The following is an 11,446-nucleotide window of genomic DNA, read 5'->3' as shown; positions in this document are numbered from 1 at the left end:
GTATTTAGAAGTTTAGAATATTGACAATAAATTAACAATGGCATGATGCCAATATATTTATTTTTAAAGCTTTTGATCCAACAATGTATTACTATAGGTACATCTTTAAAGTAACTTACTTACTTTAAACTTAAAGAAATTAAAAGTAAAACACACAAAAATACCATAACATTACAAGCTCAAATAGGATGAGGACAAGTGCACAGGAATAGTATTTTTGTAATATTCCAGTTTGAGTTGTCAGAAAATGTTTGACTATTTGAACAATTTAAATTGTGTGGTATAAATCCAAGAAGCTCTATGTAAAAGGACCAATCATTTCTATATAAGAATAAGTAAAGCATTTATTTTGAAATAAATTCAGTGACCAAACAACATGAAACACAAAAACACAAGACAAAATGGTTTTATGATTGGTTTTACATTTATTTTCCATTGCACAATAATATCTATATATATATATTGTATCTACAGTCTAAATTGTTTATGGCAGCAGATTAAGTCAGACATCCATGTGAAATTTATTTTTAATAAAACTGTACAAAAATGGACTATTATGAGAAAATACTGCAAACTCCACAGATATTCATCCCAGAAGACGGACAGATGGTATGGAAGTATGGCGACTGAGAAACCCTCGCGCTCTCCTGCACGGCGCTGTGAGCCGAGCTTTTAGATTCCTCCGCGCTTCCACAGTGCAGGGAGGGCAAGAGTTTCCATCAAGCAAACGGGAACATAAACAGGATGTACCAATACAATAAACATAATCTCTCACACTTACACAATTGGCATGATCAAATAAAATTGGGACACCTTCAGACGCCCGATGAGAACTTCACTTTTGTTCAACGTGGTGGTGAAATACAAATGCCAGAAATAGACAGACAATCTCATGGTTGTTTCAAGTTTGTAAACACTTAATATCATGCATCCTTCAATGTGCAATAAGAGACCATTTAGACCATATATGTTGCAAACTGAAGCACTTTTAAAGTCGAGGCCACGCCTTGGAGAAAGACTCCGCGGCCCACCTGGAGGAGGCGACTCTCCTGCAGGAGCAACATTTGGGTTTTTGATGAGCGCGTTCCCTACAGAACCAGAAATGTCTATTGTCATGTATGGGGGACGGATAATTATGGACAACCATTTGTTTTGGACATTAATGCGAGTTATTCCATCTGAAATTAATTACATTAAAGGCATTCATTTTTAATAGATTATTTAAATTAAAACTATAGATATATATATATACACACACATATATATACACATAGATATATATATATAGGTTTTCAAATATATAAATTTATCATTAACCCGACATTGAAAACAAATCTGAGAGTGAGGCAATCAGCATAATTAGCAAATGACATGGATAAGCATATAGGTTATGTCATGTTTTGGTCCTTTTTGAAAAAACAAGAAAATGGGACAGAGAAAAATAAACCCATTAAAAACAATACTAACTCAATTATTTTTTAAGTACAAAAAAAGAAAGATAGTGCAAAACCCACAGAGCGGTCTTTCAGATGAGTTTATCTTGGCAGTTCACAGTGGGGCAGTTTCGAAACTCAACACCTCTAAAGTATACCGGATTTAATACCACTTAAGAGCCAGATGATGTCATTTTTGGAATCAAACTGTTCAAATTAACGTTGCCCGTCTTCGGAACACGTGTACTCTTTGGGCAAAGCGTGTGTCGTGCCCCTGAGAATAAACTAAAGCCAATCTACCCTCCGTCTGGAGACGATGGACGGAACTCTCGAGTCAAGTTGTCGACTGACTCTTACTATTTGGAGAAAAAAAAAAATCAAGATAACTGTGAAATTAAGCAACTCTTTGGTGTCGGGAAAAGAGCATGAGCCGCCGCACGTCACGCTGCCTGAACCTGCACTGTCAGATTTGTGTCCAGCTGTCCCAGTTATTTACAACATTTGGCAGCAATCTGGATGGACAAAACAATTCTCTCTTCTCTTTATCAAAATAAAAGACCAACAGATAATGCTCCTCCGTGGACACAAATAGCAGCATATCCTGGCGCCTCATGGACAAAATTAATGAGTACAATAGAACTCTAGTCAAACCACATTGAAAAAAACACTGTCAAGCAAAAGCAAATCAACCTCAAAGACCAATTGTAATACACTCTGTAGTATTATAAATATTGGCGCCCATACACATATTCCTGAATATATGCATGTTCACACACACACACACACACACACACAGAGACATACACATAGGTAGAGGCTAGGTTATATGCTTCATGAGGTAAAAAGGCAGATAAGAAACCGAGAGATGACCAGTGGAACTGCGTGGAACACTCTGGTGCTCGGCCATTTCCACTGGTAGCCATGACTACCAGGACGGCTTTACCCTTTCCAGTGTGCTGGAAGAGACGCATGCTTCCCCCCCTACACATTGAGGAATCCAAAATCAGCTGCGACAGAATGACAAAAAGAAATGTGAATAATTGTGTATAGATAGAATCTTTATCTCCAAAAAAAAAAAAAAAAGTGTAACCAAAATATACATTTCTGCGAATCATAATATGGACAATCTTTGTATTGCCCTCCAACACATCCTTCTTCCTATACATGACTACAGCCCCTTGAAAGACAGACAGTGTATCAACTCTTCATTCTTCTGACGGATCAGTGTAAACTTTTCTTCATCAGGGGTAAAATTTTTTCAGCACTTTTATTTTTGCGCATTTAATTCACCAAAGGGAAAAAAAACAATTCAATGCCCAACATACAAACTTATTTTACTTCTCATCCATTATACGGTTCCAATAAATAGACTAATTTTAAATAGGAACGAAAGGGATCTTCAAAAAATGCTGTAATAAAGGAATCGTTGGTGATGCTACCAGCCCTTATTCGGTGAGAGGCGACAGATTCATCGTCTCCCTGTCTAGTTTTGACAGTTCTACCTGCGGGAAAGGACATTTCTTGACAGACCGGCAGAAGGACAAATCTAAAAAATAAAATAAAAACAGGGAAAACCAAACAGACTGGAGTCCTACATTGATCCAATCATTCCTATAGAAACGGACATCTTCAGTGACTTGATTAGTCATGAAGGTCAAAGGGTCATCAGACTTTTCTCCTCATGTGTTTGACAGACATCATAAAGGGCAGAGCGAGAACGATTGCAATCAGGCCACCAACGTACATGTATAGCAGATTGTCTTTCAGCCTCCTTCAGAACAAAACAGCAGGGTGTGTTTATATATATATATATATATACACACATTCATGAGATCTGAATATATATATACGAGTGCATGACTGATGGATATGAAAGGTCACCTCTCTCCTGCTCTGTGAAAAAGATGTCACATGAACATCGTCGATTCCTCACAGCTTCTCTTCTTCCATTTCTCATGACGTGTGGTCGGCCGGCGTCTCCTCCTCCTCCGGTGGCTGAGGTAACGCAGGGTGTGTGATATTGTGCTGAGAATGAAAGCATAAGTCTGTGTTGAGCAGAACCCCTCCCCCCACCCCACCCCCGTGGAGAGAAATATTGAAGAAAAGAAGCGATCCTGGTGTGATGACAGAGTCTAATGGAGGACACACGCTGCCATCAGAGCTGGTACCACTTCTTGTCTTTGTACTTCAGCATCATCTGCAGGGAGACGAGAGCAAAAATGAGAGTAAAAAAAAAAAGAAGTTAACCTGAAAAAGAATCTCTTTAAGTATCCAAAAGAAGTGACGGGTGCGTACGTCATGAGCGTGTTTTGAAAATGAATCGGCGCTGGCCATCATGGCGGCCGTTCTGTCCTCCAGCTCCCCCAGTTTCTGCCCCCTCTCGTCCAGAGCTATCCGCGCGCGGGCCAGATCCCCCACCACCCCGGACGCGGCGCCCTTCATGCCCTCCATGCCCCCTTGGCCCGGGATGTGCTGGGCCAGGCTGCGGGAGGCCTTGCCAGCACCCGTCTCTCCAACTACCAAAGACAAGCAGAGAAATCCAATGTCGGTGTTCACAAACACCGACATGCATGTTCAAAGTGAGATCAGACGCTCTTGTCAAACGGGAGTCTTTGGTCAGCCAATGAAAACTAAATTAAAGTATACAGAATATATATATACACTACCGTTCAAAAAATTGGGGTCACTTAGAAATGGCTTTATTTTTCAAAGAAAAGCACTGTTTTTTCAATAAAGATAACATTAATCAAAAATACACACTATACATTGTTAATGTGGTAAATGACTATTCTAGGTGGAAACGTCTGGTTTCTAATGAAATATCTCCAGAGGTGTATAGAGGCCCATTTCCATCAACTATCACTCCAGTGTTCTAATGGTACATTGTGTTTGCTAATCGCCTTAGAAGACTAATATCTGATTAGAAAACCCTTGTGCAATTATGTTAGCACAGCTGAAAACAGTTATGCTGGTGATATAAGCTATACAACTGGCCTTCCTTTGAGCTTGAAGTTTGAAGAACAAAATTAATACTTCAAATATTAATCATTATTTCTAACCTTGTCAATGTCTTGACTATTTTCTATTCAATTTTCAATTAATTTGATAAATAAAAGTGAGTTTTCATGGAAGACACGACATTGTCTGGATGATCCTAAACTTTTGAACGGTAGTGTATATATATATATATACACAAGGCCATTCTCTACTCACAGAGGTCCTCCCTGTCCAGTGACTGAGCTCCTCCCCCAAACAGGCCTTTGAAGAACCCTCTGTTGGGAGCCTCTGGCGTCTCCACGGGGGTAAATAACTCACTGAGCATCTCCTGAGGAAGACATACACATCCGCACTGTTTATGTCAGAATAGTCCATTTCAATATAGATTGCTTATAGAAATACAGATAGACCTAGAACGTGTATGCCATACCATTTCAGGTGCAGACATTACGTTACTTGACATGAAAAGAAACTTATTGTAATGCTTGCGACATCAGTGGCTTAAAGGGTGACATCATCCTGGATCCTTTTGTTCCCAAGTGACTTATAGGCACAACATTTGTATGAATTTGGTTTTCTTCACCTCCATCTGATCCGGTCTGTTTGTTGTCGTGTCTCCCCGTCTCGTGCTCCGAGGAGTCTGATCTTGAATCCATAGAATTTGGATCTGCTACATTTTCTTAGCCCTGACATTTAAATTATTTGAGTTAACACTAAGCTACGCTTCCTGTGCTCCAACAACGCCAGCTCTCCTCTCTCTCCAGCTCTCACTCAGGTTCCCACCAGTCTTCACGCGACACATCAACGCCCAGATAGATCAAGCGGATGATAAAGAAAAACTAGTGCTGTGAAAAATAACGCGTTAACTCAGTTAATCCAATTACAGGTTTAACTAGTTTTTTTTTTTTAACGCATTTAACGCATGCGCAGAATGAGCTTCCAATCCGTCTGTTGTTGGTCGTCGGGACGAAAAAAAAGTCACTTGCAAAATGAGCTTCCAATACACCACTTCAACCTGAACTCTGTCCGCTCTCATGCAGACGGTCTGTTCATCGGTAATGATCCTTCCGCAGGTTCACCTCCGGAAACCATGTGACGACTTTTACTTCCTGTAGATCAGGGTCTCAACACGTCGATCGCGACCTGCCAGTCGATCGCGACGTAGTGTCGGTAGATCGCATGACATTAAAGAGATTGGCCCGCCCCCTGACATGTTCTCTAGAGCACGTCTTTGTTCTTTTATTAAACTAAACGTCTGTTGTTGATCGTATCTCCACAGCAACATGTCATTTCTGTCTCTTCGCGTTGCGTTAACACTTATCGATCTCCGCATCGGGACCGAGCAAAAAAAAAGTCACTTGTCAATCTGTCCACCTTTAGATTGTATCATGGTGGAGTTAATGGTTGACAAAGAGAAACATGCTCTGTTTAACCCTCCTGTTACCTTTACATTTACTAACATATTTTACCCTCGGGGTCAATTTGACCCCAGCAATTAAAACCTCCAGAAAATTATTAGAATTAATATTGCTTCCCAAGTTTAAGTGTGAGGTACTTTATGTTTGTTTGTTGACTACCTAAATAGCCCTTTAAATAAATAAAAGTTGATATTTCTGATATGTTTGACACAGTGAAAAACAGCCTGGGGTCAAATTGACCCCAAAGAACACCGACATTAAACATTGAATGGGGTCAAATTGACCCGAAAGGTAACAGGAGGGTTAAACATTCTGTTTAGGATGAAGATGTATTAATGTTCCATATGGAAGAAAACTGCTAAATAACTGCTGAGTTGCAGCACCATTGTATAGAAGAATGTATCAATGTATATATCCGTCTTTTGTCATAAATCTCTATGTTCTCACAAAATATACCGAGAATATCGGTAATATGTGATTAATCATGATTAATCCACAAAAACCTGTGATTAATCCGATTAAAAATGTTAATCGTTTCACAGCCCTAAGAAAAACATTATATTTCGGTGTAAGGTCCGGTCCATAACAATCAGAACCCGACGGTGGTAAAAACACTTTGCACATCGACGATGCAGAATTGGCCGATGTGATTACAAAGCAGCTCGTTTTGCGGCTTCAGCGTTCTCCCTCAATGCTGGACCAATTGAAAACTTGTTCAGGTTTTTAGAGAAAGAACAAAGCTATCCTTTAATGAGGGCATTGAATGGCAATATTACTTCTTGAATTCCCCCCGTTTCTTCCGTAATTAGTTTGATGTTAAATCTGAACAGCGGATCCCACGATTGTCCTCGGAGGACGCTCGGTGAAGAGAACATTAAAAAGGTGTTGTGTAGCCCAAAGAGTCTTTCAAGAAGCCTGATGAATAATTCAACAATTAATTGCATTTGCGAGAGCAATATTAAACATCAAGCCCGCCACAAAAAGTTCTCCATATTCTTTATTTAAGTAAATGAAAAGCCTTAGAATGATTGGATCGAATAGTGAAACGATGATATAATAATTGTCTGACCTGCCGATTGTCGCAGGTCTCCTGGCTGTAGGTGATCCTCTGGATCTCCGTGGGGGAGGTGAGGTACAGGGCCTGACCCAGGTTGGAGAAGCAGAACGTTCTGGCTATCCGCATGTCCGTCAGCGGCAGGTAGTTCACGTCCAGCAGAGGCCGCAGACTGGGCAGACTGGGAGGACACAAAGAACGGACGTTTATTTCACACCACACGTTTAAGAATCTCGTTACATACAAATGAGGTCATTGTGATGTCATCAGATATGTTGAACGTAGAGTCACTCGACACCAGAAGCGACTTGACGTCATACCTCAGAGTCATGATATGCCCGTTGGCGCAGAAACAGGCGATGCAGTAGGCTCCGCCCATCTGCACAACGTCCGCCCTGAGCACGAAGGAGGTCTCCGTGATGTTGTGTTTGTAGATGCGCGTTTGGGAGGGCATGGCCACCACCTTGGCCTGTTTCTCCGAACACAGCACGGCGAACTGGGGGTCCGGACCGTCTTGAGACGAGGGAGGGGAGGCCGGCCTGCGCCTCCGGCTCTTCTCCTTCTCCTCGTCCGAGGCGTTTGGGTCATACCACGGCTCGTAGGCAGGGGGCAGCAGAGCTCCAGTGGCGTCCAGCAGGGCCATCGTCAGAATGCCTCCTTTGAGTGTGACCATACTGCCTGAAGAATGAGCATTCAAAAAGGTGTTTGCATCAGAGACTGCCTTCAGATTACCACTGAATATCAAGCACATTTTAAATGAGTGCTGCATTCCTTAATTCCAACCAAGAGAAATTGGATTTCATCATTTTGAACATCTGGACATTAAATGTGATGGGAAATAAAGAAATAAAAAACACTTTCACCAGTCACCCAACCTTCAAAAATTTGTTTTGTCCCGAGCTCACTCGAATGGATTTGTGTTTGCTTTTCTTTCCAATGTAAAAGTTAAGAGGTTAAATCATTCTAAAACTCAGCATGAACGTTTACCTTTTGGAATAGAAAAATACTGGTTGGGTAATTTTAAAACCCATATATATATATATATATATGTACATTTAATAAAAACAGGGTTTAAATATATATAAATAATATAGCTTTTTATAATAAATGTATAATTATATAGAATATATACATATATTTAAATGATATAGAATATATATAGTTTTATATACATTTTATTAAATTTAAATGATATATAATGAAATTAAAATTATATAGAATATATATATACTTTTATTTATATATTCTATATCATTTTAATTATACAGAATATATATATTTATATATTCTATATAATTGTTATTATACATTTATAATGAAAACGCTACAGTACACAAGCATACAATGCATTTGAAGCCGAGATGTTCAGGTTTCAGTTGAAATGTGACTCACTGATTATCCATCACTTTGTAACACAAATCCAGACAAACGGCTCCACAGCACAAAGCTGTGGAGATTTGATACTGTTGATACCAACTTCGAAAAGATTTCTGGAATTGAATCTTTTGACCTGATCTGATCTAATCCTTCGACTCGCAATGTTCTTGGAAAGAAAACTCAGAACACAGAGTCAATCTCCCTCTGTCTCTCTCCTCCACAACTTCCTAAATTGTAACATTGCAACACACACGAGACTGTAGGAGACCATCAAGACATTCCAACACTAGAGAACACAAATGATCATTCTGAGCTTTAAATATTAATATGAATACCATGTCACTTAATACTGTATTATTACTGCTCGTCAATAGAGGTAATGTCATTTCCTGTTTCCCCACTCGCATGCAGATCCCCACCTTGGTCTCACCTGGTCTCACCTGATCCCCCCCACCCTGGTCTCACCTGATCCCCCACCCTGGTCTCACCTGGTCCCCCACCCTGGTCTCACCTGATCCCCCACCCTGGTCTCACCTGGTCCCCCACCCTGGTCTCACCTGATCCCCCACCCTGGTCTCACTTGATACCCACCCTGGTCTCACCTGGTCCCCCACCCTGGTCTCACCTGATCCCCCACCCTGGTCTCACCTGATCCCCCACCCTGGTCTCACCTGATCCCCCACCTTGGTCTCACATGATCCCCCACCCTGGTCTCGATTGATACCCACCCTGGTCTCACCTGATCCCCACCCTGGTCTCACCTGATCCCCCACCCTGGTCTCACATGGTCCCCCACCCTGGTCTCACCTGATCACCCCCACCCTGGTCTCACATGATCCCCTACCCTGGTCTCACATGATCCCCTACCCTGGTCTCACATGATACCCACCCTGGTCTCACCTGGTCCCCCACCCTGGTCTCACCTGATCCCCTACCCTGGTCTCGATTGATACCCACCCTGGTCTCACCTGATCCCCACCCTGGTCTCACTTGATACCCACCCTGGTCTCACCTGATCCCCCACCCTGGTCTCACTTGATACCCACCCTGGTCTCACCTGATCCCCCCACCCTGGTCCCCCCACTCTTCAAGAATAGCTCAACTTCTTACCACAGGGGGAGATGCCGACTGGTTGCTGCAGCCTCTGGTCCCCGCCGGGCGGCAGGCTGAGGGCCACCATCAGCACCGTGCCCTGGGTGGTCCCGACCAGCACACAGGGGCCGACTGCGACGTCGTTCTTCCTGGGGTAACTCTCGCAGAAGTGAAAGGAGGAGATGGCCTCTCGAGACTCTCGGTCTATGCTGGTGACACTTGAACTACGCGAGCGAGTGAACGAGTTATCCCGGGCATCTGGACAGCAGAAGTGAGCACAAAAAAAGCAGAGGATGAGGAAAGTTGAAACAAGACTTAGAGATGTCATGCCATGAATATCCATTGGGTCAAAAAGCAGTTCAAACGTTAGTTAAATTCTGCTCCTTTATGGTTAGTGAGGCACATCATCGATCGTATTCTCTTCTTAATAAAAGTAACACAGACTAGTAAACACCAAAAGCATTTTGACATTGAGATGCTCTTGCACGGTTTACATCCGAGGATGCATTTTATTTTAAATGCTTCCCCACAATGTACTTTTGTTTCTTTTTTTTGTTGCAATTAAACTTGACAACAACATTCTCAATGTGAAAAAAAAAACCTGCAAGATTTGCCCGTAGTTCTACAGGGACTCCCCAAGGAAGAGCTGGTATTTTAAAAAAGGAGCAAGAATTATTCACGCCTCATTATACTGTGCTGACGGCAGCTGAAACACAAACTTTTCACCCTCGTTAGAAAGCTAATGAGGACCCCGACAGAAACACAGAAAGGATGTGTGACGCGGAGGCCCGTCACGCGGAGGCCCGTCACGCGTGCATGTCCTTCGTGAGGAAAAGCTGTCAACGAGAAAAGCCGGGGGCTTGAAGTCAAGTCAGCGCAGCTTCCTCAGAAAGAACCAAACAATCATGGGGAGAGGATTAGTGTCACGTTAAGCAATTCAGAGCAAAAAAGCCCCAGCAGGGATGGGAGAGAGGAGGGGAGGGGGGGGGGGGTTAGTACCAGTTATCCCACTTCAGCCCAAGTCAGACCATGGCTGGTCCACTCACGCAAGTTGGGGGTTGACGCCGTTCTACAGACGGCCCCCTTCTGGGTCGTCGCTGTGCCTGCCGCCTTGCCGTCGCTCGCACAACAAATCTGCTTCTTACATGTGACAGAGCGCCATTGTTTGGACCGCTCCTTTGCTTTCAGAGCAAACAAGAGACAAGAGTGTTCATCTCACCTTACAGGACAACAGCCCACATGTACACCAACTAAGTGCTATTGGACAATTATTAAAAAGTATATTTTTTTTTACAGCTGCAAAAGGTAAATACAAAAAGAAAAGAAGCTTGAAAGTGACAAGAGACGACCTGTAGAGAAAGGTTAAAGGTTCTTGGAAGCTAAAATGCAGTAGTTTTGGCTTACCCAGGTCAGTCTTTTGCTCGCTAGACGAGTTAATTTTCCGTGACATCTTGGCTGTAACAGAAACAAATTCTCATTGTATGAAAAGAAAAAATTGGATAAAAATAGAAATGTGGTTTTTTTGGATGAAAAATCAGAAAGGTGTTTGAAATCATTTACATGTAAAAGATTTTTGTTACAATCATTTCAACACAAGATTATGATGTAGAGTCATTCTTAAGAGTGGTGATACACTGAAGGACAACTGTTGTACATAAAGTGCTGACACAGTCCTGTCACGATACCTGCGTTATGATTTGATCAATATACGGATATGATCTTGATTATTTAGTTATTTCAGAATGTCATTGACATTGAAGAAAACTAGAGGTCAGAATAAACAGCAGGGTTTTTACATGCCGTTATAAGACTCGGGCATTGCGCAGATATTGCACATTTTTTGATAACAGAACCATCGATTCAATTCCATTTATTGATTTGGTTGGGTGTTTTAAATTTATTGATATTTTATTAATCTAATTTTTCATTCCAATGTCAGAAGGTTCTTTCTTTAGAGTTAAAACTGCAATGCTCTTTGAAAAACGCATACTCGCATTATAATCATACTATCATATTATCTTTATTTCAGTGGCATAAAAATGACAAAAAATATTGCTCATCGCAGATTACTTCTA

At 41.7% G+C, this 11,446-nt stretch overlaps 1 protein-coding gene across 6 annotated transcripts in view; it reads right to left on the bottom strand.

The window, feature by feature from the left end:
- Positions 1 to 402: 402 nt before the first annotated feature.
- stxbp5b (syntaxin binding protein 5b (tomosyn)) overlaps positions 403 to 11,446 on the bottom strand; it is a 30,978-nt gene continuing 19,934 nt past the window's right edge. For 2 of the 6 annotated variants that reach the window (XM_056425676.1, XM_056425678.1), the window contains 8 exons: positions 10,776 to 10,826; positions 10,418 to 10,552; positions 9,390 to 9,629; positions 7,223 to 7,580; positions 6,918 to 7,083; positions 4,647 to 4,758; positions 3,729 to 3,949; positions 403 to 3,630 (listed from right to left, as the gene is read on the bottom strand). In XM_056425676.1, the coding sequence (XP_056281651.1) occupies positions 3,589 to 3,630; positions 3,729 to 3,949; positions 4,647 to 4,758; positions 6,918 to 7,083; positions 7,223 to 7,580; positions 9,390 to 9,629; positions 10,418 to 10,552; positions 10,776 to 10,826 (1,325 nt within the window). In that variant the 3' untranslated portion in view covers positions 403 to 3,588. The remainder of the gene's footprint in view (positions 3,631 to 3,728; positions 3,950 to 4,646; positions 4,759 to 6,917; positions 7,084 to 7,222; positions 7,581 to 9,389; positions 9,630 to 10,417; positions 10,553 to 10,775; positions 10,827 to 11,446) is intronic. The other 4 variants (XM_056425679.1, XM_056425680.1, XM_056425681.1 and 1 more) reach the window with 2 other exon arrangements.

Source organism: Pseudoliparis swirei, chromosome 11 (genome assembly GCF_029220125.1).
Source record: "Pseudoliparis swirei isolate HS2019 ecotype Mariana Trench chromosome 11, NWPU_hadal_v1, whole genome shotgun sequence".
NCBI lineage: Eukaryota > Metazoa > Chordata > Actinopteri > Perciformes > Liparidae > Pseudoliparis > Pseudoliparis swirei.
Note: the sequence above shows the minus strand (reverse complement) of the source record. Positions and strands in the feature narration are given on the sequence as shown.